We start from the raw sequence: 26,912 nt of genomic DNA, 5'->3' as shown, positions 1-26,912 counted from the left end.
AAGAATGGCCCAGCATCCACTAAAAAGCATTTTGTGCTATATTCATTTACAATAGGAGCATATGGGAAATAGATGCTATGGTATCCCTATACATTTGTAAACATTCATTTGGAGAATGCCCCATTGGTATCTTTCCTACTAGAAGAGCATGGCTGGATTTTGTTTTACTTGTCAGTTTACTTGATATTCTCTCTTATTGGTTCTCAGTGTTTCATTCCTGATTTTGTCCTAAAGAATAGGTTAGCTGCCTATCAACAAAATATTGGTAATTACTAAAAGTGAACGCATACACCTATGAAAAGGCCAAGTCTTCCTCTCATCGTTTGATAACACGATTGGATGCTCTTAGAGAGAATAAATAATTTATCAATATTTCAAAAATGCAAAATATAAATTATATTATTTAACTGTCCACATTTTCCAAACTTTCATTGCCTCCAGCCAGCCCTGGAACTTACTAATTAATATCAACATTTCAATATGTCAGTTTATATTGTAGCTTCAGAAAATGTGACATTTAAGAAATGCATACAGAGTGACAAATACATGTCACTTTATCGTTAAAGCTTTCAAAAATTAAATTCATTGACCTTGACATCCTGAATATCAGTAGTCCTCACTGAATCTGTATCGGTGGTATGGTATTAAAATGCCATGATGATGATGGACTGGCGGATAAGACATAAAGACTGATTTCTGGCATTGAATATTTCTTTGGTACATTGATGATAATGGGATGATCTGACTCACCAATTATTTGCTCAGTGGCAATCTATAGTCTATATAAAATGGTAATTTCAGACTAAAGGAAACCTATTCTATCAGTTAGGAAAAACTCTTGAAACACTTCAAATACTATGACATCACTCTTCTTACTCAAAAAAGTAGAAGGTTTTTAAGATCCCCTAAATTTCAAAGCCCAAATTTAAGAGGTCTATGCCTGTAGACGCCCTCTAGAATGAGCACTTGGTTATCATAGAATCATAGAATGGTAGAGTTGGAAGGGACCTCCTGGGCCATCTGTTCCAACCCCCTGCTCAAAGCAGGATTCGCTAAATCATCCCAGACAGATGTCTGTCCAGCCTCTGTTTGAAGACTTAATGTCAGTACTGGTTCATTCTCCTACCAATGGAAGGTACGTAATGCAGGAGGATGGAGGAAACTGTTGTGGATTGTGTCAGCGCTACCTTCAGACAATGATTGTCCAGTATTAGTTTACAAGGTTTCTGTTATTAATTTTATTGAGAAGGGATTTTCTTCTGGACTCTTTCCAAGTATAACTTCGGATTCCTGTGATAGAAAAGTTTACCTGGGTTATAACTAAAGAAGAATCCAGCCCAACAAGAAAAACCTTTGGAATAAAATTACGAAATATCTTTTTAAACTAATACCGCATCAACCACTTTGTGAGTGTAGTGGAAACAAAATTTTCAAGAGCTTTCACCATTTTGCTGCATTTTGTATCATCAATCTGAAGTGACTCCAGTGTGGAATTTATACCGCTGCAAAAACATCACAGTTGAGCTACACTAAAGCGCAATAGAGCGTTGTGGCTCCCGCACATGGAGTTTGAGTGCAATATTTCACTTCTAAAGCTATCAGGATTTTTTCAGCAGTCATACATATTAAGCGCTCTTTATAGTCTTATAGTAAGGCCCCCTCTTCATCAATATTGGTTTGGGTCTGACACACGTCACCTTACTTTTCCCAATCACAGAGCTTCTATAGTAGCCACATGTGCACATAATGTCCATTCTCAGTGAAGGTAATAGGAGTCAAGCTCCCATTTCCAGGCCCATAAGCTATTTTCTTCAGGCCAAATTGTGAGGGTGGTGAGAGTCATACCTCCGCCAATCTGATATTGATGATCTATACAATGGTCATCAATATAACAAACATGGAAAAAGAAAAAAGAATATCACTGAGCACCATCATATTCCTCCCATAAATGCACAGTAATATGAACGAGTTTAGTCCATGCACATAGCTTGCTGCCAAGATTATTGGAAGTGTTCTCTAGTAATGCAAAAAAAGCTACTGAAAGTTCCAAGTAGTCAAAGTGAAGATGATGGCACCCACCACATCATGGAAAAATCTTCTTTACTTCTTTCTTATTTAATAGCAAGCAATAAAAATCAGGTGGTGAAGTAAAAGCAAACAACATCAAGCTTGGGTTGTTTTATGTCTACTGAAACTTCTATAGGCATTCGGAAGTGTCAGTAATAATAATAAATGTTATTTCTATAGCGCTGACATATTCCGCAGCACTTTACATTTCAGAGGGGATTTGTACAGACGATAGACATTACAGCATAACAATAATCACATAGATCATAACAGATACCAAGAGGAATGAGGGCCCTGCTCACAAGCTTACAGTCTATGAGGAAAGAGGTAGACACGAAAGGTGGGTGGTAACAGTTGCCCTGATTGTATGGACCAGCCATAATGTTAAGAGTGTGACAGTACAGAGACAGAGGGCTAATGGATGCATAAAGCATGAGGGATCATGATGCGAGGAACCTGGTTATGGTAAAACTATTGGCTGTGCCACACAGGGATAGGTTAGGTTAATGTGTTGAGGCGGTAGCCAGTCTGAATAAATGTGTTAGGGCACGCTTAAAATTGTGGGGATTGTCAGTAGACACAAAACGGACATAGTCTACCATTGCTTGCCTGTGCTTCACACCTCCTGTTATGTATTGCTTGCTTTTAAATAATAAAGAACATCTAAGTCCTCGCCACTCTTTACAGGTCGATTATATTTTTGGCTTTACTATTGGAAGCTGTCAAACTAGTCTTCACTCAGTTCTTATTTAGTCTATACACTCCTCAGCACTGAAATTTCAATACCAAAAATTAGATGTCGTGGAATTATGGAAATCACAGGATGTATAGTGTAGCACACGCTTCTCCCCTCCCCCGACAGGTACTCCAACTCACTCACTGCCGAGGTTCACGTCCTGCACTTGCTCCTCATCTGGCTGCTGCCCAGACTCTGCATAAGGTTTGCAGACCTGAGGACTTTGTGAGGCCGATGGAGCGCACGCTTCTACTTAAAGTGACAGCATGTACTGTCCTAAAGTGTCCCCAATCAATGGCTGGGTGACACTAATTATTTAAGGCACATCTACTTCACTGAAGAAAAGTAAAAAGGACAATGGCAAGGCCCAGCATTTGCTGGTTTCCTGATTCCCCGTCTTTTATGTTCTTTCTGGAGATAAGCAGCCACTAGAGTTGCCTTAAGGTTTACTCTGTTCTCTACAGAATGCAAGCACACTCAAGTGAATACATGTGTCTTGGGTAGAATCAAACAAAAAGATGCAAAGTACCCTGGTTCAGTGGCTATGTGGTTAGTCTATGGCCTCCAAACAAGAGTTCTGCAAGCTTCCTATTATTAGCTGAGCGCATAACCAGTGCCTATCTATATTAGTAGGCCTTGCATCATCGTTAAGAAGAGGAGGTGGGGAGGTTCACAGGGATGGCCAGGCACGTGCTACCAATATGGCTGTCTTGCCAGGGTCCTGCGAATCTTATTGCACAACTCTATTATTAGGCGTCAACTGACGGATGAATGACCTCATCCTAACTGACAAGTATTGGACAGTCACTATGGGCATTCAAAAAGAATAGCCAGAATTCACAGATTTGAGGCCCTTTAAATTGTTCATCTCTTTTTATTTCCTTAGTATGAAAACTATTTTTCAACCTGACTATAATTTACACCATTTCATCCTGGCTGTATTAAATCGGCTTGTTACTTTTTAATGTTATTTTCTTACTTAGGTCTGTCACATTTCAGATTATTGTAGTCTCCAAGGAAACCTTACTTTGATACGCAAAAACTCTTGAAATCTATCTATTGCACTTCATGGTTGACTTGTACAGACAAACTTTCACATTAGAAAATAGTTCTCTTCTCAATATAATTGGATTAATCTCATGTGAATTGCAGCAGAAATACTGCACAGCTGCTGTACCACCATAATAACCAGACATCTGTAATAACAAGATGTGCAAATTCATTTGAGGATATACAAGATGCTAAAGTAACATCAGTAAAATTCATAGACATACAGTATAAGCTTATATAAAGTAATTTACCGACCAGGGATACATGAAGCCTAATTTTATATAAAAGTACTAATATCTATAATACTAGATTATGGCCCGATGCTATCGCATCGGGAGGATGCGATAGCATCACACCTCTTGCCATGTTAACCCTCAACACACACACTCCTCAACACACACTCCTCTCACCTTTCACCATCTCCACTCACTCTTTCACTCCACATACGACCCCTTCTCTCACTCCGTCTCTCATACTCACGCCGTCATCGCCGCTGCTCCACGATCCCCGACATCTTCTTCCGCCGGCGCCATCCTGGATCCAGACGTTGTCCACGCCGGCGACATGTTCTTGCGGCGACACCATCTTGAGTATCGTGAAATCCCGCGACAGTCAAGATAGCGTCGCCGGAAGAACATGTCGCCGGCGTGGACGACGTCGGGATCCAAAATGGCGTCGGCGAAATCTCACGAGTTTTCGCCGACGCCATTTTGGATCCCGACGTCATCCTCGCCGGCGACATGTTCTTGCGGCGACGCCATCTTGACTATCGCAGGATTTCGCCGATCCAAAATGGCGTCGCCGCAAGAACATGTCGCCGGCGTGGACGACATCGGGATCCAAAATGGCGTCGGTGTAATCTTGTGAGATTTCGCCGACGCCATCTTTTTGGATCCCGAGTCGTCCACGCCAGCGACATGTTCTTGCGGCGACGCCATCTTGAATCTCGCGGGATTTCACAAAATCCAAGATGGCGTCGCCGCAAGAACATGTCGGCAGCCTGGAGAACGTCTGGATCCAGGATCGCGGCGGCGGAGGAAGATGTCGGGGCAGCGACGATGACGGTGTGAGTATGAGAAATGGAGTGAGAGAAAGGAACGTATGTGGAGTGAAAGAGTGAGTGGACGTGAGTGGAGGTGAAAGGTGAGAGGAGTGTGTGTTGAGGCGGTGTGGTGTGTTGAGGGTTAACATGTGCGTGTGTGTGGTGACGTCACCGGTTACAAATGGACGGAAGTTGTTACAACCGGAAGCTGCTTAGGGCATTTATTATTATAGATGATGAGGAAGAAGCCGTCTGTTGTTGGCGGTGATGGCGTGTAGAGGCTTCTTCAGCCAATGTAATAGATTTAGAGTTAGGGGATTCGTGTGTGAGACGACGGCGTTTATAAGCCTTAATCTTGTCAAGTCGATGCTGTTTTTCCTCAGGAGTCTCATTAGCACGGCGTTGTTTTTGTCGTAGTGCTAAAGCTGCTTTCCTTTCTTTGGCATTGGCATACTGTGCATCGGTATTGAATGGTGGTATTGATAGGGCAGAAACAGATTGCTGATTAGTTATGTCAGTGAACGGCATATGGGATGAAGTGTAGCAGTAAATTGTTCCACATGCTGATGTGGAAGCATCCTGTTGTGAGTCTAATAATAATGATGAGGAAGAGGCCGTCTGTTGTCGGCGGTGACGGCGTGCAGAGGCTTCTTCAGCCAATCTTATGGATTTAGAGTTAGGGGATTCGTGTGTGAGGCGACGGCGTTTATAAGCCTTAATCTTCTCAAGGCGATGGTGTTTTTCCTCAGGAGTCTCATTAGCACGGCGTTGTTTTTGTCGTAGTGCTAAAGCTGCTTTCCTTTCACTGGCATTGGCATACTTTTTGTTATGACTCATGTTGGCACAGGTAAAGGAGTCTATTTGGCAGTTATCTGGCAGTGAAGAAGGCGTCCTGGAGTATTGTAGAGTAAACAGATACTAATTGACCCTGTAATTGCCCAGCAGTAGTTATGAAGTGGTAGTGGCAAATTGGCCCTGTAGTTAGACACCGGCAGAGGAGCAAGGCAGCAGTAGTTATGGCGGTAGAGGCAAATTGGCCCTGTAATTAGACACCGGCAGAGGAGCAAGGCAGCAGTAGTTATGGCGGTATAGGCAAATTGGCCCTGTAATTAGACACCGGCAGAGGAGCAAGGCAGCAGTAGTTATGGCGGTAGAGGCAAATTGGCCCTGTAATTAGACACAGGCAGTGAACAGTCAGAGGAGCAAGGCAGCAGTACTTATGGCGGTAGAGGCAAATTGGCCCTGTAATTAGACACCGGCAGAGGAGCAAGGCAGCAGTAGTTATGGCGGTATAGGCAAATTGGCCATGTAATTAGACACCAGCAGAGGAGCAATGCAGCAGTAGTTATGGCGGTAGAGGCAAATTGATCCTGTAATTAGACACCGGCAGAGGAGCAAGGCAGCAGTAGTTATGGCGGTAGAGGCAAATTGATCCTGTAATTAGACACCGGCAGAGGAGCAAGGCAGCAGTAGTTATGGCGGTAGAGGCAAATTAGCCCTGTAATTAGACACCGGCAGAGGAGCAAGGCAGCAGTAGTTATGGCGGTAGAGGCAAATTGATCCTGTAATTAGACACCGGCAGAGGAGCAATGCAGCAGTAGTTATGGCGGTAGAGGCAAATTAGCCCTGTAATTAGACACCGGCAGAGGAGCAAGGCAGCAGTAGTTATGGCGGTATAGGCAAATTGGCCCTGTAATTAGACACCGGCAGAGGAGCAATGCAGCAGTAGTTATGGCGGTATAGGCAAATTGGCCCTGTAATTAGACACCGGCAGAGGAGCAAGGCAGCAGTAGTTATGGCGGTAGAGGCAAATTAGCCCTGTAATTAGACACCGGCAGAGGAGCAAGGCAGCAGTAGTTATGGCGGTATAGGCAAATTGGCCCTGTAATTAGACACCGGCAGAGGAGCAATGCAGCAGTAGTTATGGCGGTATAGGCAAATTGGCCCTGTAATTAGACACCGGCAGAGAAGCAAGGCAGCAGTAGTTATGGCGGTATAGGCAAATTAGTCCTGTAATTAGACACCGGCAGAGGAGCAAGGCAGCAGTAGTTATGGCGGTAGAGGCAAATTAGCCCTGTAATTAGACACCGGCAGAGGAGCAAGGCAGCAGTAGTTATGGCGGTAGAGGCAAATTAGCCCTGTAATTAGACACCGGCAGAGGAGCAAGGCAGCAGTAGTTATGGCGGTAGAGGCAAATTGGCCCTGTAATTAGACACAGGCAGTGAACAGTCAGAGGAGCAAGGCAGCAGTACTTATGGCGGTAGAGGCAAATTGGCCATGTAATTAGACACCAGCAGAGGAGCAAGGCAGCAGTAGTTATGGCGGTAGAGGCAAATTAGCCCTGTAATTAGACACCGGCAGAGGAGCAAGGCAGCAGTAGTTATGGCGGTAGAGGCAAATTGATCCTGTAATTAGACACCGGCAGAGGAGCAATGCAGCAGTAGTTATGGCGGTAGAGGCAAATTAGCCCTGTAATTAGACACCGGCAGAGGAGCAAGGCAGCAGTAGTTATGGCGGTATAGGCAAATTGGCCCTGTAATTAGACACCGGCAGAGGAGCAATGCAGCAGTAGTTATGGCGGTATAGGCAAATTAGCCCTGTAATTAGACACCGGCAGAGGAGCAAGGCAGCAGTAGTTATGGCGGTAGAGGCAAATTAGCCCTGTAATTAGACACCGGCAGAGGAGCAAGGCAGCAGTAGTTATGGCGGTATAGGCAAATTGGCCCTGTAATTAGACACCGGCAGAGGAGCAATGCAGCAGTAGTTATGGCGGTATAGGCAAATTGGCCCTGTAATTAGACACCGGCAGAGAAGCAAGGCAGCAGTAGTTATGGCGGTATAGGCAAATTAGCCCTGTAATTAGACACCGGCAGAGGAGCAAGGCAGCAGTAGTTATGGCGGTAGAGGCAAATTAGCCCTGTAATTAGACACCGGCAGAGGAGCAAGGCAGCAGTAGTTATGGCGGTAGAGGCAAATTAGCCCTGTAATTAGACACCGGCAGAGGAGCAAGGCAGCAGTAGTTATGGCGGTAGAGGCAAATTAGCCCTGTAATTAGACACCGGCAGAGGAGCAAGGCAGCAGTAGTTATGGCGGTAGAGGCAAATTGGCCCTGTAATTAGACACCGGCAGTAAACAGGCATAGGACCAAGGCAGCAGTAGTTATGGTGGTACAGGCAATGCCAAGCATCCGCACAGCAAGTCGGCGTGAGGTAAATGACGCAATTTCACAAATGCAAGATGGCGTCGGCGAAATCTCGCGAGATTTCGCCGACGTCGTTAAGGCTGTGTGTACACGCTGCGGATTAGGTGCGGATTCATCCGCGCGGATTTTGTAAAATCCGCAGGTCAAACCGCAGGTCAAAAGACCTGCGGTTTTACCTGCGGATTGCTCTGCGGTTTTGCCCTGCGGTTTTTCATCTCCTCAATAGAGGAGATGGCAAACCGCAGGAGAATCCGCAGAAAGAATTGACATGTCAATTCTTTCTGAGGATTGAAAACCGCAGATAATCCGCGCGGAAAATTCCGCACCGTCTGCACTGCGGTTTTTGATTCCCGTAGGGAATCATGGTACTGTACACCGCAGCAAAAACTGCTGCGGGTCCACAGCGGCCAAAACCGCTGCGGAACCGCAGCAAAATCCACAGCGTGTGCACACAGCCTGACACCTCTTGCCATGTTAACCCTCAACACACCACACCGCCTCAACACACACTCCTCTCACCTTTCACCTCCACTCATGTCCACTCACTCTTTCACTCCACATACGTTCCTTTCTCTCACTCCGTTTCTCATACTCACACCGTCATCGTCGCTGCCCCGACATCTTCCTCCGCCGCCGCGATCCAGGATCCAGACGTTCTCCAGGCCGCCGACATGTTCTTGCGGGACGCCATCTTGGATTTCATGAAGTCCCTCGATATTCAAGATGGCGTTGCCGCAACAACATGTCGCTGGCATGGGCGACATCGGGATCCAAAATGGCGTCGGCGTAATCTCGCGAGATTTCGCCGACGCCATCTTTTTGGATCCCGATGTCGGCGGCCTGGAGAACGTCTGGATCCTGGATCACGGCGTCGGAGGAAGATGTCGGGGCAGCGACGATGACGGTGTGAGTATGAGAAACGGAGTGAGAGAAAGGAATGTATGTGGAGTGAAAGAGTGAGTGGACATGAGTGGAGGTGAAAGGTGAGAGGAGTGTGTGTTGAGGCGGTGTGGTGTGTTGAGGGTTAACGTACGTGTGTGTGTGGTGACGTCACCGGTTACAACTGGACGGAAGTTGTTACAACCGGAAGCTGGTTAAGGCATTTATTATTATAGATAACGCTGCAAGCGTCACTCTGTCCGAAGCCTTTATAGACTGTGCAAGGGTGACGCGCCTGCGCAGTCTGACTCCAGACAGAATGAGGCAGCCAGCAGTGAGGAGTGTGTATGGCGCCGGAGATGGCGGTACCGTACACACTGCATACCACCATCTCCGACGCCATACTTACATGCTTACCTGACTGGGAGGGGCGATGCCACGGCGCTTCTCTTTGGCTGGAGGCCGGGGCAGGAGTGCGGCCGGAATCGTGCATGTGCATAGCGCGATCCGGCGCCATTTTACTGAAGACAGCAATATGGCGCCGGACAGCGCTATGGGCATGCGCGTGCTCCGGCGCTAGACTCCTCCCCCGGCCTCCAGCAGAACGTGGTGACAGCGCTGGAGCACGGAAAGAAGGGTGAGTATAAATGTTTTTTTTTTTTGTATGTGTGTAGTTTTAATAGGAGTGAGGGGACCATGCATGCCAGGATAGGAGAGGTGAGAGAACCATGCTTACCAGGATTGGGGGGATGAGGGGTACCATGAATACCAGGATTAGGGGATGACAGGACCATACATACCAGGATTGGGGGATGAGGTGTACCATGCATACCAGGATTGGGGGATGAAGGGTACCATGCATACCAGGATTGGGGGATGTGGGGTACCATGCATACCAGGATTGGGGGATGAGGGGTACCATGCATACCAGGATAGGGGGGTGACGGGTACCATGCATACAAGGATTGGGTGATGAGGGGTACCATGCATACCAGGATTGGGGGATGAGGGGTACCATGCATACCAGGAGAGGGGGTGAGGGGACCATACATACCAGGATTGGGGGATGAGGGGTACCATGCATACCAGGATAGGGGAGGTGAGAGGACCATGCATACCAGGATTGGGGGATGAGGGAGTACCCTGCATACCAGGATTGTGGGATGAAGGGTACCATGCATACCAAGATTGGGGGATGAGGGGAACCCTTCATACCAGGACTGGGGGATGATGGGTACCATGCATACCAGGATAGGGGGTGAGGGGTACCATGCATACAAGGATTGGGTGATGAGGGGGTATCATGCATACCAGGATTGGGGATGAGGGGTACCATGCATAACAGGATAGGGGGTGAGAGGACCATACATACCAGGATTGGGGGATGAGGGGTACCATGCATACCAGGATTGGGGGATGAGGGGTACCATGCATACCAGTATAGGAGGATGAGGGGTACTATGCATACCAGGATAGGGGGTCATACATACCAGGATAGGGATGAGTGAGTACCATGCATACCAGGATTTGGGGATGAGGGGACCATGCATACCAGGATAGTGGGTGAGGGAGTACCATGCATACCAGGATTGGGGGATGAGGGGTACCATGCATACCAGGACAGGGGGTGAGGGGGCCATGCATACCAAGATAGCGGGTGAGGGAGTACCATGCATACCAGGATTGGGGGGTGAGAGGACCATGCATACCAGGATTGGGGGGATGAGGGGTACCATGTATACCAGGATAGGGGGTCATACATACTAGGATAGGGATGAGGGAGTACCATGCATACCAGGATTTGGGGATGAGGGGACCATGCATACCAGGATAGTGGGTGAGGGAGTACCATACAGACCAGGATTGGGGGATGAGGGGTACCATGCATACCAGGATAGCAGGTGAGGGAGTACCATGCATACCAGGATTGGGGTGTGAGAGGACCATGCATACCAGGATTGGGGGATGAGGAGTACCATGCATGCCAGAATTGGGGGATGAGAGGACTATGCATACCAGGATAGGAGGTGAGGGGACCATACATATCAGGATAGGAGGTGAGGGGACTATATATACCAGGATAGGGGTGTGAGAGGACCATGCATACCAGGATTGGGGGATGAGGAGAACCATGCATGCCAGAATTGGGGGATGAGAGGACTATGCATACCAGGATTGAGGGGTGAGGGGACCATGCATACCAGGATGAAGAATGGGGTGCCATGCATACCAAGATTGGAGGGGTGAGAGGACCATGCATACCAGGATTGGGGGATGAGGGGTACCATGCATACCAGGATTGGGGGATGAGGGGTACCATGCATACCAGGATAGGGGGTTAGGGACCATACATACCAGGATAGGGATGAGGGAGTACCATGCATACCTGGATTGAGGGATGAAGGGTACCATGCATACCAGAATAGGGGGTGAGGGGACCATGCATACTGGGATAGGGATGAGGGAGTACCATGCATACCAGGATTGGGGGGTCAGAGGACCATGCATACCAGGATTGGGGGATGAGTGGTACCATGCATACCAGGATTGGGGGATGAGGGAGTACCATGCATACCAGGATTGGGGGTGAGGGGACCATGCATACCAGGATTGGGGGATGAGGGGTACCATGCATACCAGGATTGGGGGATGAGGGGTACCATGCATACCAGGATAGGGGGTGAGGGACCATACATACCAGGATAGGGATGAGGGAGTACCATGCATACCTGGATTGAGGGATGAGGGGTACCATGCATACCAGAATAGGGGGTGAGAGGACCATGCATACCAGGATTGGGGGATGAGGGGTACCATGCATAACAGGATAGGGGGTGAGGGACCATACATACCAGGATAGGGATGAGGGAGTACCATACATACCAGGATAGGGATGAGGGGACCATGCATACCAGGATTGGGGGATGAGGGAGTACCATGCATACCAGGATTGGGGGTGAGGGGACCATGCATATCAGGATTGAGGGGTGAGGGGACCATGCATACCAGGATGAAGAATGGGGTGCCATGCATACCAGGATTGGAGGGGTGAGGGTACCATGCATACCAGGATAGGAATGAGGGGTGCCATGCGTACCAGGATAGGAGGGTGGCAGAACATACCAGGGTGGGAGACCATATACCAATTAAAATGCTCGCCACCCAGGCGTAGAACGGGGTCATAGCTAGTAAAAATATAAACATTAGTATCGAAAATTCTACATATAAGAATTAACTAGTTTTCGCTGAATTTTGAACTATTTTATTCATGCCAGACTGACAGTTGTAATTATCTAAGGGATTTTGGCACGTCCAAGGCATCATGAATTATCAGGGCAAAATCCTTTTTTTTTTTTAGGAAAATGGGTTTTATCTAGAGATGATCAATTTTTTTGAAATTCAAATTCAACAGACTAATTCAATTTACAGAAAATATGATCATGAATTGAAATATTGTAAAGCCTACAATTGCCCTGAAAAGATGTGTGCAATAACCCAAGGTCTCCTAGGACTGTAAACTTCTTAACACAAACACATGCTTAATATCACCTCAGTTACCTCACCATTGAAAGGGATATTAACTGGTAGTATTAATTTAAAAGCTCAGCACACTTACATTTGTCATCTGTTTTTTAAAGGGAATCTGTCACCTCATTTTTTGCATATAAGCTGCGGCCACCGCCATTAGGGGCTTATCTACAGAATTCTATAATGCTGCAGATAAGCCCCCGATGTAACCTGAAAGGTAAGAAAAACAAGTTAGATTATACTCACCTGGGGGGGGCGGTCCGGTCCGATGGGTGTTGCAGGTCCATGTCCAGCGCCTCCCATCTTCATGCAATGATGTCCTCTTCCTTGCTTCTGTCACAGCTCCTGTGTAGGCATACTGATTTGCCCTGTTGAGGGCAGAGTAAAGTACTGCAGTGCGCAGGCACCGGGCCTCTCTGACCTTTCCCTGCACCTGCGCGCTGCAGTGCTTTGCTCTGCCCTCAAGAGGGCAGAGAATTATGCCTGCGTAGGAGCCGCAATAGAAGCAAAGAAGAGGACATCATCGCATGAAGATGGGAGGAGCCAGATCTGCGACACCCATCACACCCGGACAGCACTGGACCGCCCCAGGGTGAGTATAATAAAACTTTTTTATCTTTCAGGATACATCGGGGGCTTATCTACAGCATTACAGAAAAAATGCAAAAAATGAGGTGACAGATTCCCTTTAAAATTAAAAAATGGTCTAAAAATTATTCATCTTAGCCTTGTGTGATCAGACTGTTTTGTGTAGAACACTGAATCAAATTGATTGTGTCACCGTCAGAGGTAACATCACATCAGAATGATTTGCCACATATTTCGTAACACACTCGGTTTCCTTCCTGCTATTATGCCAGCCAAAAGTAAAGAAGGACCAATGTTGCCTGTGTTTGATAGTACAATTACCCAAATGCCTGGTTCCAATGATGGTGGTAGTGCCTCTACTGCTTCTGACTAGAGATAAGCGAATTTGTTTGGATTCGATTTCCAAATGCGATCGAACTCGAATATTGTTTTTGCACTATTTGTTGAACACAGCCGACCGTCATTAGAATCAATGGGAGTAGCAATTACTGAATATGTTCGGAAACGATCATAAGGGCTTATACTCACTTGCGAGAGACTCGCACGATTCTAGTGTGAGCCTCTCCCATGAAAACCTGGCACTGCTGCTGGCACTCGGACCGGAACGTGTGGCTACATGTGTTTCTATGGAGCCGCACGCCCCTTTCCGAGGGCTGGCGGCAGTGCCTGGTTTTCATGCGAGAGACTCACACTAGAATCGTGCGAGTCTCTCGCAAGTGAGTATAAGCCCTTAGACATACATTCAGCACGAATTGTGTTTGATTATGGCCCGAATATGTCAAAGTCAGATTTGGAGCCAAAATCCGAACAAGTTTGCTCATCTCTACTTCTAACGGCATCCACGTTCTTAGCTGCGTTGTTTTTTTTCTTTAGCACTACCTCATTTTTTACTGCGGCCCTTTTTTCTGTCACCATACACTTTGTACAACAATTTAATTAACTTCTGACAATCATTTTAGCCGCAATTATTCAAATCTTGACAAAAAGGACATAATAGGAAATATTAGATATATGGATATAAGTTCATAAAGCAAAATATGGCAGCAGAATGTAGTATACGTGTGCTGTGTATGGTTTTCAAATTTGAATAGTAAAATAGGTGTGAAAATACCCCAGAAAAGAAGTATGTACATTTTTAAAGGGAATCTGTCAGCATGCTTTTGCTACCCAATCTGAGAGAAGCATGATATGGGCAAAGAGACCCTGAAGCCAATGATGTATCACTTAGTTTACTGGTTGCAGCCGTTCTGACACAATCAGGGCTTTTAGATGTAGAATGCAACTGAGCTGACAAAGCTAATCCCACCCACACCAAGATCTCTATGTACATAGTCTATAGACAGTGAGCTGTTTATCAAAGGAGGAGGCTTTATCGGACTGTCAATTGCCTGAATATCAGACCTGGCAGTGGTAATATCTTAGTGAAAAAATCTAGACTGTAAATAATCAACAGCACACAGCCTAATAAATGACACATCACTGAATTTTGTATTTTAATCACTACTTCATGCTGTCCTCTGGTTACACAGCAAAAATCTACTGACAGATTCCCTCTAAACATTTTTTTCTATTCTATTGCAAAATTCAACCCCCACTCCAAATAGGAGGTGATTAGAAATGCTATATAGGTACACATCCAAAGCGCTAGCACCTGCAACATGGATCTAAATTGGTGTAAATTTTGACTAGTAAAACAAATAAAAATGCTTGTGATACGGACACTTTGCAAGGTCACAGTTAAATGTTTGTATTTTAGGAAAGCATATTTTGTTAAAAAAAAAGCAATTAATCCAATTCACAAAAAAATTGCACAAAAGATACAAAAACTTAGTACAGTCGCTTGTGATAAGGAAACACACTGCTTGTGACTGACACTTATTCTAGTTTTTTCTGTAATAAATTATTGTGCTGTCCAGCTGCTGCCTTTTAGTGCACTAAGAATGATAAAATGTGCAATTATAATTCAAGTGATGATCAGATGCCAGCTTTAGCATATCTTTGCATTATTCACCGACAACTACTCTCCTCTTCTTTACTACTGCAGTTATTCAGCATATTATTATCTGGAGAATTTGTCCATTGTTTTATGGCTTTATTTTACTATATATATATAGCTGAGCTGTGAGCTCTGATGTCTTCTCACTATTGTAAATCACCCTAAATGCCTGCTTCATTCACTGCTTTGGCTAATCAATCATATAAACTATGATAGTCCTCCTTGATTGACTATACTATAAAATTTGATTTTATAGCTGCAGTGCATTGTGGGAAATCTGTCTCTTGTCATTCTTATCTGGTTGATGCAACCTACAATACCTAGAAAACCTTGGAGCATAGGATAGAGTAACAATATTAAATTAGTGGATAAGTCCTTAAACAAAACTGCCTTAAAGAAAAATAAACTAACCTGGTAGTCAGAACATATATGTCTAAAAGTTGTCATGCACCTTAAATTAAAATTGGAAAAACCTTAATATTTTGGCTAAGGCCTGTTTCACACTTCAGTTTTTTTGTGTCAGTTAAAATCCGCCAAAATGGCGGAAAGCGGATCCGTTGGTAACTGATGTGAACAGATGCCACCGGACCGTTTTTTTGACGGATCCGATGAATGAAGAATTTTAAAGGAACCGCTGCCCGGGAAGGAGAGGGAGAGAGAGAGAGAGATATCTGTCCGGCTGAAATGATTTCAGGGTTAAATTTCCGGCTGACTTCATTCCTCCGGGCACGCACACTATAAAAATATGGATCCTGCAGCAAAAAAAACCGTTGCATGGTCCGTCCAGGCATCTCGGCGGATGGAAAAAAATTGACGGATCCACAAAAAACGGATCCAACAGATGGCCACCCGTCAAGATCCGCCGGTAATGCAAATCAATGGGGAAAAAAACGGATCCGCAAAAAAAATGGCGGATCCGTTTTTTGGCAAAAACGGCGGATTTTGACTGATGGTCAAAAACAGAAGTGTGAAACAGGCCTAACCAAACAACCTTCTAATCATGCAGTCATCCAGGTTTTTCCCTATTTTCATCTTTGCATTCAAATGCCAAATCATTTTGTATTTCTTTTCCAGATAAGCCACTATCAGTGGCTTATTCTCCCCAAGAGCTTACATGGCCGAGCTGAACATTCATTAAAAGCCGAAGGCAGGAGAGATAGTTGGGGGTTGAGCTAGCAACTGGTCTACAGCAATCTTGTGGGATTATCACCTTTTAGATATATTGTGAATTCTTCATTATTACAGTATGGTTTCTGTATTAGCATACCACAAAAAAGTATGGAATAGCTATATAGACTATGTTGATTCAGCCTGTAGAGTCCAATAATAAATATAGACCACATGGTTTATATGTTATCCACTGACATATAACTGGATTGGTATACAGCCTAATCTGTAATAGACTAATTGTCAGTTGTCAGCAGTTGTCTGACAACCCCAGTGAAAGTGGTTTTAAAGCAGCATGTTATTAGCAGTCATCAAAATAATTCAATTAGCTCATACTTGGGTTTGGTTAAAGAGGTTGTCACCTGGCACCCTCGCTGATCAAGTGCTCTTGATGCTGGTGGTAGCCATAGCCGCTCCGATACTGAGCTGCTCCATCTACTAATAGTGGTCACGGCCAGGAATTGCACATCCGCCCCCTATTAAAGGGGTGTATGTACAATATGCATAGTAGATGGATCAGCTCCATAACTGACCACTTCTGGCAGCCTCTGGCACGGAGTCAAGTTGATCCGTGGGAGTGCCGAGTGTCGCAACACCACTGATTAGACATTGATTAAACATCTTAAGGATAGGTCATCGATGTGAAAGTGGTGGACAACTTCTTTAGGGCCACATGCACTTTAGATGTGTGTCGGCTGAACAATGTTTTGGCCAATTGTTCATCTAACAGCCATCTCAGCCGGCTCTCCCATATATTTATTCTCTATGAGAAAGCTGCAGACATCTCTGTCGTGGGCTAGTCTCTGGTAGAACGAAGCAATAGAAATCCAAAGTCGGACATACCCAATCAGCTTCTCCCCTACAATCAGTTTACTGGCATAACCATATACACGATTAGAGTGTCGACTGGGTGCAGCAGACATTAGTCTAAAGTGTGTGAGATGCTTTTCATTGCCACTGATGGCAGAGAAGGGATAAAGCTGTTAGACGGCACCATTCCTGGGTTTCTATGCAACGTTTTATTAGTATAAGCATAATCTAACCATATCTTTAGAGCCGTGGAAAGATTGTCTGGATTTTATATGTACATTAGTCGTGTTGTGAATTTTCTGTCAGTCACATTTTAATCTTTTGTTCTATTTTTTATCATTTGATTCCCAATGGTTACAAAAAATGTATTTAATGTTCTCTGGATTTTGCAGCTCACTATTGTAGCACTCCAGAGTCTCCTCCACATGGATTCATTGTAAGTCAGACGGGTGGACAACTGAACAGTATGGTTCGCTGGGCCTGTGATCGAGGATTTAGGCTCATTGGAAAAAGCACAGCTGTCTGCAAAAAATCACCATATGGTTATTATACATGGGATGCGCCTGTTCCTGCGTGTCAGGGTAATTATATATTTTATTTATCGCAAATATTTTGAAACTTTCTATCCATTATGTATCTATCTATCTATTATCTATGTATCTATCTCATTCTATTTTATTAATCTTTTTTTACCTTTATTCCATTATTCCCTGTTATTTTATCTTTGATTCCAGGATTTGTGCGTTTTATCATCATTTTGCATAAGTAAAAATATAATAGTGCTTTTCCATTGAGAATACTAAACAATAATATCTGCTCCTGCCTTGACATATCCAAAGCTGCAATGCAATGAGTGATGAACACAATGAAGGGTCTTATTGCAGTTTTCGTTGCTGCTTTGCTTCCTGCAATGCATTTATAATATTTAGATTTAATTTAGAGAATGTATCAACTGGAATAAGTTTCTTTCTAGCCTATAATTCTGCCCGTATAGGTTAATATAAAAAAAAAAATTCAAGCCATTTTTAGATACACATTAACCCCATCACGATGAAGCCCTTTTTCATTTTTGTGCTCCTATTTTTCACTCCCCTTTTTCCCAGAGCCATAACTTTTTTTTATTTTTCCAGCAATATGGCAATGTGAGGGCTTGTTTTTTGCGAAATGAGTTTTACTTTTGAATGACACCATTGGTTTTACCATATGGTGTGCTCAAAAACGGGAAAAAAATTCCAAGTGCGGTGAAATTGCAAAAATAATTCAATTCCATAACAGATTTTTTTCCTCATTTTCACCAAATGCTAAAACTGACCTGCCATTGTGATTCTCCAGGAAATTACGAGTTCATGGACGCCAAACATGTCTAGGTTCTTTTTTATTTTAGTGGTGAAAAATAACTAAGTTTGTTAAAAAAATTTTTTGTCATTTTACAAGACCCGTAGCGTCTCCCTATTTCAGGATCTGGGGCTGGGTGAGGGCTTACTTTTTGTGTACTGAGCTGACGTTTTTAATGATACCACTTTGGTGCAGATACAATCTTTTGATCGCCCGTTATTGCATTTTAATGCAATGTTGCGATGACCAAAAAAACATAATTCTGGAGTTTTGACTTTTTTTTTCGCTACGCTGTTTACCGATCAGATTAATTCTTTTTATAGCTTATTAGATTGGGCAATTCTGAACTCGGCAACACCAAGTATATGTATGTTTGATTTTTTTTTAATTTGAATGGGGCAAAAGGGGGGTGATTTGAACATTTAGATTTTTTTATTTTTTTTATATTTTTAAAAACTTTTTTTTACTTTTTGCATGCTTCAATTTTCTCTATGGGATACTAGAAGCTGAAGTTGTCTGGTCACCTCTGCTACATACAGGCAATGATCAGATCGCCTGTATGTAGCAGAAATGCTCACTTGCTATGAGCTCTGGCCACCGGTTGGTGCTCATTCAAATCCAGCTATGATAACAAAAGAGGTCTGCTGGAGGACTATGGTTACCGGTTGGTGCTCATTCAAATCCAGCTATGATAACAAAAGAGGTCTGCTGGAGGACTATGGTTGTCATGCCAACCCATCAGTGACCCACAATCATGTGATGGGGTCACCAATGGGTTGGAGCATTTCCCGGAAGCATGAGTTAAATGCCGCTGTCAGAGATTGACAGTGGCATTTAGCTAGTTAACAGCCGTGAGTGGATCGAGATTGCACCTGCGGCTGTTAGAGGCACATGTCAGCTGTTCAAAATAGCTGACATGTGCCTGAAAAGATGTGGGCTGAGCACTGGAGCCCACATCAAAGGGGGAGACACGACATGCGCCGTACATATACGGCGCATGTCGTGAAGGGGTTAAATTTAATAGTATATAAAACAACATGTATAGTGATGCTGGCAATTGCAGTGCATCAGAGCCAATAGTGTATCTTTAAACTTGTGGACCCTAATGCAAAAATCTTTATTAAGGCCCCCAACAATCAAAGGTCTTTAAGAGCATTTGTCTTCTTATATATGCCAAAGAGACCTCATTTTTTAAAATGGGTTACAATCAAAATGTTGGATTGTTTCACTTCAATAGCGTTGCAGTTTTTATTGCTTGCTGGAAAACGAGATGTCTAAGAATCCATCAGTGAACTTGTTCTGAAAAAAGTTTTAATTGATCTCACATGGGTTTTTTTGGGATATTCTCTCAGCTAACTTATGATCACAGACCACATCAAAGGTTATGATGTGCTCATAAATGAGCTTTTGGAAGCTCATAAAAACATGTAAGAAAGAGTTAGAAACTCTTCTACAGAACAATCCCATGGATTCAAAAAGGAAAACAAAAACCTGTAAAAGCCTATAGGTGCAAAATGTGAATGAAACCTTTTAAGAAAAATGATTTTTTTTGCCCAAAATATATGTACTGTAATTAAGGTAAAAAAAATGTCTCCAAAGGTATCCATATACTTTGAAAGACTTAGTTGCAGTAGTGTGCACAAGTGTAAAGCAAGAAGCCTTCAATTATTGTGAGTTGAAAAAAAATCCAAGAGATGGTCCCAAGCTGACTAGAGTGGGAAAGCAGAGGTGAAGCTGCTTATGAGAGTCTGGAGGGATGCATTGAAGAAGATGCCTGTGACTTCCTTGCTCCAGGAACATGGGTATGGGGTTGAAAGAAAAGCGCTGCAGATTGATAGAAAACGTGTAGTGAGGGACTACCAAACAGAGAGCCCAACAATTCTGTGCAGTGGATGTAACCAGCTCTCCGGCATACATGCATATGCCACTACTGGCTAGAATGTGTTGACTATTACAAAGACATTCCATTAGTTGTTTTCTGCTTAAAAATACCATGTCACTCCCTGGATATGACCAACAAGTTTTGCGCCTCATAGTGAGCCATAACCACCAAAAGTAATGCCTCCTTGTGAACAAATAAACTTTCTATGTCTATGGCATCTTGGTTAAAATTCAGAACATATACACTGCAGATAATGTCGGCTCATGGGCATCCGCCCGAGATTTGACATTTAAACAGGCCTTCAGGTGAATTGAGTCCAAGGCCGCTTTCACACTTCAGGCTTTCGGTATCCGGCATGGTGCGGCGAAAAACCGGACTACCGGATCCGGCCGCAAATTCAGACACCGGATCCTTCTTTCTGCCGGATATATTCCTGGCAGAGAAGGTTTCCGGGCATGCGCAGAGCGAAAAACCGGTCTGGCGTTGGGAAAAAACGTTGCATGCAACGTTTTTTCCAGACGCCGGACCGGCTATTTTCTCCGGATCCGGAATAAAACGGACGCGCCGCATTGCCATCCGGCGCAATGCGGCACTAATGAAGCAGCACGGGGAAAAAGCCGGATCAGTCGTAACAGGAGCCGGATCCGGCAGTCCGGTTTTTCGCTGCACCATGCCGGCTACCGAAAGCCTGAAGTGTGAAAGCGGCCTAATCGATCAAATTGTATGGTTTGATAGTGATGCAATTACTGATCATGAAGCAGCAGATTAATTTCAGAGGCTATTACTGTTTGGAAAGATGAGAAAACAATCCACAGAAATAATTAACCTTAATTCTTACGTACATAGAAAATCAGTGAAATTGCTCTAATAAGAGCCTGTGCAGGTCCATGTGTCATTTCTAGGCTTCTAATTATATCAGTAAGGTTCTAGGAACATTCTCCACAGACTATACTTAGTTACAGTCACCGATCTTATTATGCAGTGTATCATACAAATTAAGATGTTAACGAGATAGTTTGAATTATAGTTGAATTCATGGGATCCTGATTTGTTTGACATTTGCAAAGAAGCCCTCGAGAGATAATGCATTTAGGCAAATCAAATCAATTAAAAAAGAACAATGCTCGATACACTCCACAAACTTAAGGGCTATTGCTTGGTCAGGTTGCAAAAGTACAAGACACGGGAAGGGAAGCGGAACAAGGGCTGGATCAGCACATGGAGGAGCTGTGCCAGAAATGTATCAAATGTGCATAGATTTACAATTTTGTTAAATTACATGTCTTTTCTGAATGTTTTTATGGAGATAATTTGTTACAAGCCTAGTAAAGTTATTCTACTGTATGTCTGGAGCTAAATAGAGACCATATGTCGCCATTGCTTCAAAATCCCAGTGATTGCAGAATGTCTTTCACATTGGGATAGTTAAGGTCTATCCATAAACTTCTGCAAAGCAATTCTGCTAAATATGTGGCCACCAACGTAAGCCCAACAGTAACATTTGTGGCCATTTGAATAATATTAAAAGTATTTTTACATTTTCACTACTGCATAAAAGAATATATTAACATTAGAGCTGAGCAAATTAATTTTCAAATTCTGGTCCTACAGCCAAGTCGATAGTTCTTGATCGCCTGACCAGAGCTCTTCAAACCTCCAACTACCAGTGAAATCCCAGTTCATCTTCTGATTAGAAGGCTGCCGCAACATTATGCGTGCTTTGTGCCGCAAAATAATGATGCTGCGGCAGAATACTAATCAGAAGATACATTTGGGATGCCACAGGTACAGTAGTAGGAGAGTCTCAGTAGTGGCCATAAACTACTAACATGACTGCAGGACCAGATTTCTTGCAAATGTTTTTACTCAACTCTAAAAATGTTAAAATTTGTGAGTACTCAGTGACTGAGATCTAGTCCGGGGATTGTGATGTCCCCACAAGGTCTGAGGAGCACATTCCTTAATTCATGTAAAAAGATATAAATTCATGCAACTCATTCATTCCTGCTATGAATGTGTCAAAGGTCATCATCAGTTTGTATTTGCACATTTTTCTGTTTCTCTGGTATGTGAAATTACCTTTCACTACCAGCATCATAGACATGAAATTGCTGGTATGGAAAGGTAACTTCCTATGGCAGAGAAATAGGAGAGTTTGCAATGCAAACTTATGATGACCTTTGACACATTCAGAGCAGGAATGAATGTGTGTCAAGGATTTATGTATTTTTCATACATCAATTAAGGAATGTGCTCCTCAGACTTTGCAGGGGCACCACTGTCCCTGGACCAGACCTCAATCAGAAGACAATAAAGCATTCACACTCCTTATCTATGAACTCTTCTAATATTTACTGCCACAACTGTTTTTCCTTTCCCAATATTGATAGTTCTGTTTCGCGGTCTCTTGTCTAATTTACTGCATTATTCCTGTGTCCTGTTGTGTATAAATATGTGACTCTTCAGATTTTCTGTTATACTGAACCTGATGAGAGACCTGAGTAGTCTCGAAAGCTTGCTATTTGTTACCGTCTTTTCATTTAAGCATTAAAAGGCATCAAACACTGAGGAATCTCAAATTTTAATATTTTTCTATCCACTGGCTAACAGGATGCAATGATTTATTTTTCCTGTACTCAACTCTAAGTAACACATAGCAGTAGATATATGACAGTAGGGCATAGTTTATTTGTAGTAGTAGTATAAGTAAAAGAGGACAGTATCACATTGAACGGGCAGTGCTGTGGTAAATGAGAAGCCTTTTAGGTTCCGAAATGGGTCTTTATTGTTCAAACATGTTTCAACATCTGTCCGTCACCTTTCTCAAGGTTACCTTGAGAATTACCTAGACTTAAGGGCCTGCCACACTAAGCGATATCTCTAGCAATATTGCTGTAACTTGTGACGTTATAGCGATATTGCTAGCGATGTCGCTGTGTGTGATACTTACCTACGACCCGCTCCCCCGCTGGTTATCGCTGATCGCGCGAGAACGTCCTGGACCGTTTCTCCTCGTCAGCTTCCTGCGGCGCTTCCTGTGGAGAGACGAGTGACGAGTGTGGAGTCGGGCGGGAGGACGCAGGATCGCCTAGTGTGACAGGTAAGTAGCGATCCCCATCCCCAGCGATGTCGTTAGTGAGATCTGCCTGTGTGGCAGCTCACTAGCGACCACTTAGCAATGCACCAGCGATCCTGACTGCGTCATATCGCTGGTCGGGATCGCTGGTGCATCGCTAGGTGTGACAGTACCTTAAGGCTAGATCACAATAGATATTTGCCTTTAGGTAGCCCTGAGTGAAGTCTGGTAGATGGAAAGTTGACATCTAAAAGACATCAGAATACTATGCAAATGATTTGTATTCACAAGTAAATTAGGCAATCAAAGCACTGACCAGAGCTGTAGTAAAACATCGCAATATTCAGAGCAGGTTGGCATTTAAAGGTAAAAAAAAGGTTTTTTTAACTTTTTGCAATTTTTCTTATCTATCCTAAACATGGATTTATCACGAGGTTACAAAAACTGTGTGGTAATGGTTCTTCACTGCTGTTTTGTCACATATACTATCTGTACAGCAAATTCAGAGTTTTATGGATTTTTGTCAATTTTTGTTGCTGTGCTGTGAGCTGTAACATCCTCTTACTAAAGACTTTCCCCCCGTAAAAAATGATTGCTGTGCTGCATTCCCTGCCTTGGCTTTTATACTGGCTATGTTCTTTACTATGTAATGAGATAGTTGTATTATTGGGAATCCTGTCATATCATACCAAAGGAAATTTGAGCCTTCTCTGGCTGATGCCATTTTTGGCAGTTTATATCGCCAGACCTAGTAAATTTCCTAATATTCAACACAAATTTGATTTAGTCTTGATCTTGTCATATACAGTAAATCTCATGGAATATTATTACCATTTTGTGAATATGATTGTATGCACTTACTGTTTTGTTATTCTCATATGAGCATTACATTTTCTTTGCAGCAATCTCATGTGGGATTCCAAAGGCTCCTTTATATGGAGGCATATTGGCAACAGATTACCTAGTGGGTACAAGTGTCACTTATTTTTGTAATGATGGATTTAAGTTATCATCCAAAGAGCTCATTCAGGCCGTATGCCAGCCAGATGGCACGTGGAGCAATCATAACAAAACACCTCGTTGTGTAGGTAAGTGAGGCTGAGAGCTGTATTCATAGGGTATTAAACTATTAAAATGTGACTGTCCTTAATTAGCATCATGTTTCACAAATCTGCAACAGCTTGGAAACTCTTATAATATTGTAAGTCTTTTTTATTAACATTGAGCAGATTCATGACTGTTCGACGTGAAATCCATACAACCAGCACTTGCTCTTTTTGTTATAATGTTAGGTTCTGCTCTCGGTTTCTAATATTTTTGACAAGGATGGAACGTTCTGCAGCTCAGTCACAACTGTAAGAATACTGCAACCCTTCAAGTCAGAGGAGTCCAAGATGGAACATTTCAGTCCATCGAAAAGTTGATCCATTACAGCAGTCATGGTTGTAGAAAGAAGCCATGATGCTAATGTGAAGCTGTCGGTCATCACTTTAGGTGAACACTATAGATTTTATTAGAGAGAGCCGTGGATAGGCAACTTAAGGAAGGACCTAATTATGTCATATCGGGTGGAAATATTCCATTTTTTTTTTCTACCAATATCTCAGAATTACTAGAAAACAAATAGAATGTGTATGAGGCTGCTGGTGTCGGGTGCTCGCTGATCTCGTAGCTTTGTCTTCTGTTAGGGAAATGATCTGACCACTGCATCCAGTGGCCACAATTTTAATCAAAGCATCACCACTGCAATCAGTGACTGGCTGCAGAGGTCGCTTGTCCATAAAACTGATTTGATAAATTTGTCGGAGAAATAACAAAGGAACATCACAACTCATAGGTGTAAGAAGAGTTGATTCAGAATAATTTCATGTGGAAAACACTTATTAAAACAGACCTGTCAGAAGACGTGAAGGGTCACCTCTACATGGCCAATAGCAGTAGCATCCGGTTATTTTAGGTCAAAGTGGTTCCAGTTTTTATTGACATTGGGTCAATGTGATCTATAAATTTTTGAATATTTTTCAGAAGTTCAAGTTGCGAATTTCAGTTTCAGTAGTTTTATTTGTCCACCTATGCTAAGTCCTAAAAAAAAAAAATTAAAGGTTCTTCATTCTAATATTTAGGGGCTACTCATAGAAATGAACAAATCAATTTGTGACCATGGAGTATTGACTTGGCCCTGGATGGGTGAGCCGGTGTCCGAAACTCCCCTTTTGATTATCTGGCCTGGTGTGACGTCATGTGTGTCAAACCACAATGATGACCTTATGCCACACTAATTAATCAAAAAAAGGAGCCACGGATAACCGTAGGCAGGCGGAGGCTTGAAAGGCTCCCTTCCAGCAGCCAAGGAATACTGACCTGGCCCTTGCAAATCAATTCATATCTAGTAATTATTTAATAAGTGATTAGGGCCTTATTAGTAGCTTCCTTTGGATAAATCTTTATATTTTGTATCATAAATGTTTCAGTTCATTTGTAGTTGATCGAATGCACATGTATCTAATCTGTTTTCTATATATATTCCAATCCATTATGTCAGTTGAGGAATGTGTTCATTTAGGTTTTCACCAATTTAAGACTACTTTTCAGTTCACAAGGCAAGTTAGAAAAAAGTAACCTTACTGCATAAGTATGGATTTATTGGCAGAATTAGTTGAGTCATGTTATAAGTTTTCATTACTGCTTAGGTCTTTCCATTACTTCTGTAACGAAGACCTAAGTATCCCTGTCAGGCTACTTTTTTAACCACTGACATGCTGGAATAGTGCTTAATGAGATATAATGTGACAAGACCCCTCTACCTGTAATGCTCATTTAACAGAGATACAGATGTAACCTCCAAGTTGTTAAGATATCAGGCTGTTAACGTTTCGATGCTTCTGCTTTTTGCTAGTTAGTATTATCAAAGCTGTGAACCCAATTTGACACACTTAACTGAAAAAATGCTCTACTTGTAAGATGGCAAACATTTAAAATTACTAATAGAAGCGGCTCTTTCCAGCTCTTCCTCTGTAATTTTAGTGCATTGTATGTGATATAAAACATTTCTTCAAATAATTTTTCCTAAAAAGCTTAACAATTTTTCTTTTGAAGCTTGCGCGTACTACAATGTACTGCACGTTTCTCAATGCTGTTCGGCTGTGTCCCTGCCAGGTCAGCCTCTGGTTTCCTAAAGCCCCCGTTACACACTGCGATATCGCTAGCAATATCACTGTAAAGTCACCGATTTTGTGACGTTATAGCGATATTGCTAGCGATATCGCTACATGTGATACTTACCTCCGACCGGCTCCCCCGCTGGTTATCGCTGATCGCGCGAGAAGCTCCTGGACCATTCCTCGTCGGTCACTTCCTGCGGCGCTTCCTGCTGTGACGACGAGCGACGAGCGTGGAGCCGGGCGGGAGGACGCAGGATCGCCGTGTCTGACAGGTAAGTAGCGATCCCCGACCATGGCTATGTCGCTGGTGAGATCTGCCTGTGTGGCAGCTCACTAGCGACCACCTAGCGATGCACCAGCGATCCTGACCGCGTCATATAGCTGGTCGGGATC

General features: G+C 43.4%; 1 protein-coding gene across 8 annotated transcripts in view; it reads left to right on the top strand.

Annotated features, from left to right (window-relative positions):
* CSMD3 (CUB and Sushi multiple domains 3) overlaps window positions 1-26,912 on the top strand; it is a 1,871,449-nt gene that overhangs the window by 1,675,681 nt on the left and 168,856 nt on the right. For all 8 annotated transcript variants that reach the window (XM_073590214.1, XM_073590213.1, XM_073590210.1 and 5 more), the window contains 2 exons: window positions 17,458-17,646; window positions 24,261-24,446. In XM_073590214.1, the coding sequence (XP_073446315.1) occupies window positions 17,458-17,646; window positions 24,261-24,446 (375 nt within the window). The remainder of the gene's footprint in view (window positions 1-17,457; window positions 17,647-24,260; window positions 24,447-26,912) is intronic.

The sequence above is a fragment of the Dendrobates tinctorius genome, unplaced genomic scaffold, assembly GCF_039654945.1.
Source record: "Dendrobates tinctorius isolate UK_male_01 unplaced genomic scaffold, ASM3965494v1 ptg000116l, whole genome shotgun sequence".
Taxonomy (NCBI): Eukaryota; Metazoa; Chordata; class Amphibia; order Anura; family Dendrobatidae; genus Dendrobates; species Dendrobates tinctorius.
Note: the sequence above shows the minus strand (reverse complement) of the source record. Positions and strands in the feature narration are given on the sequence as shown.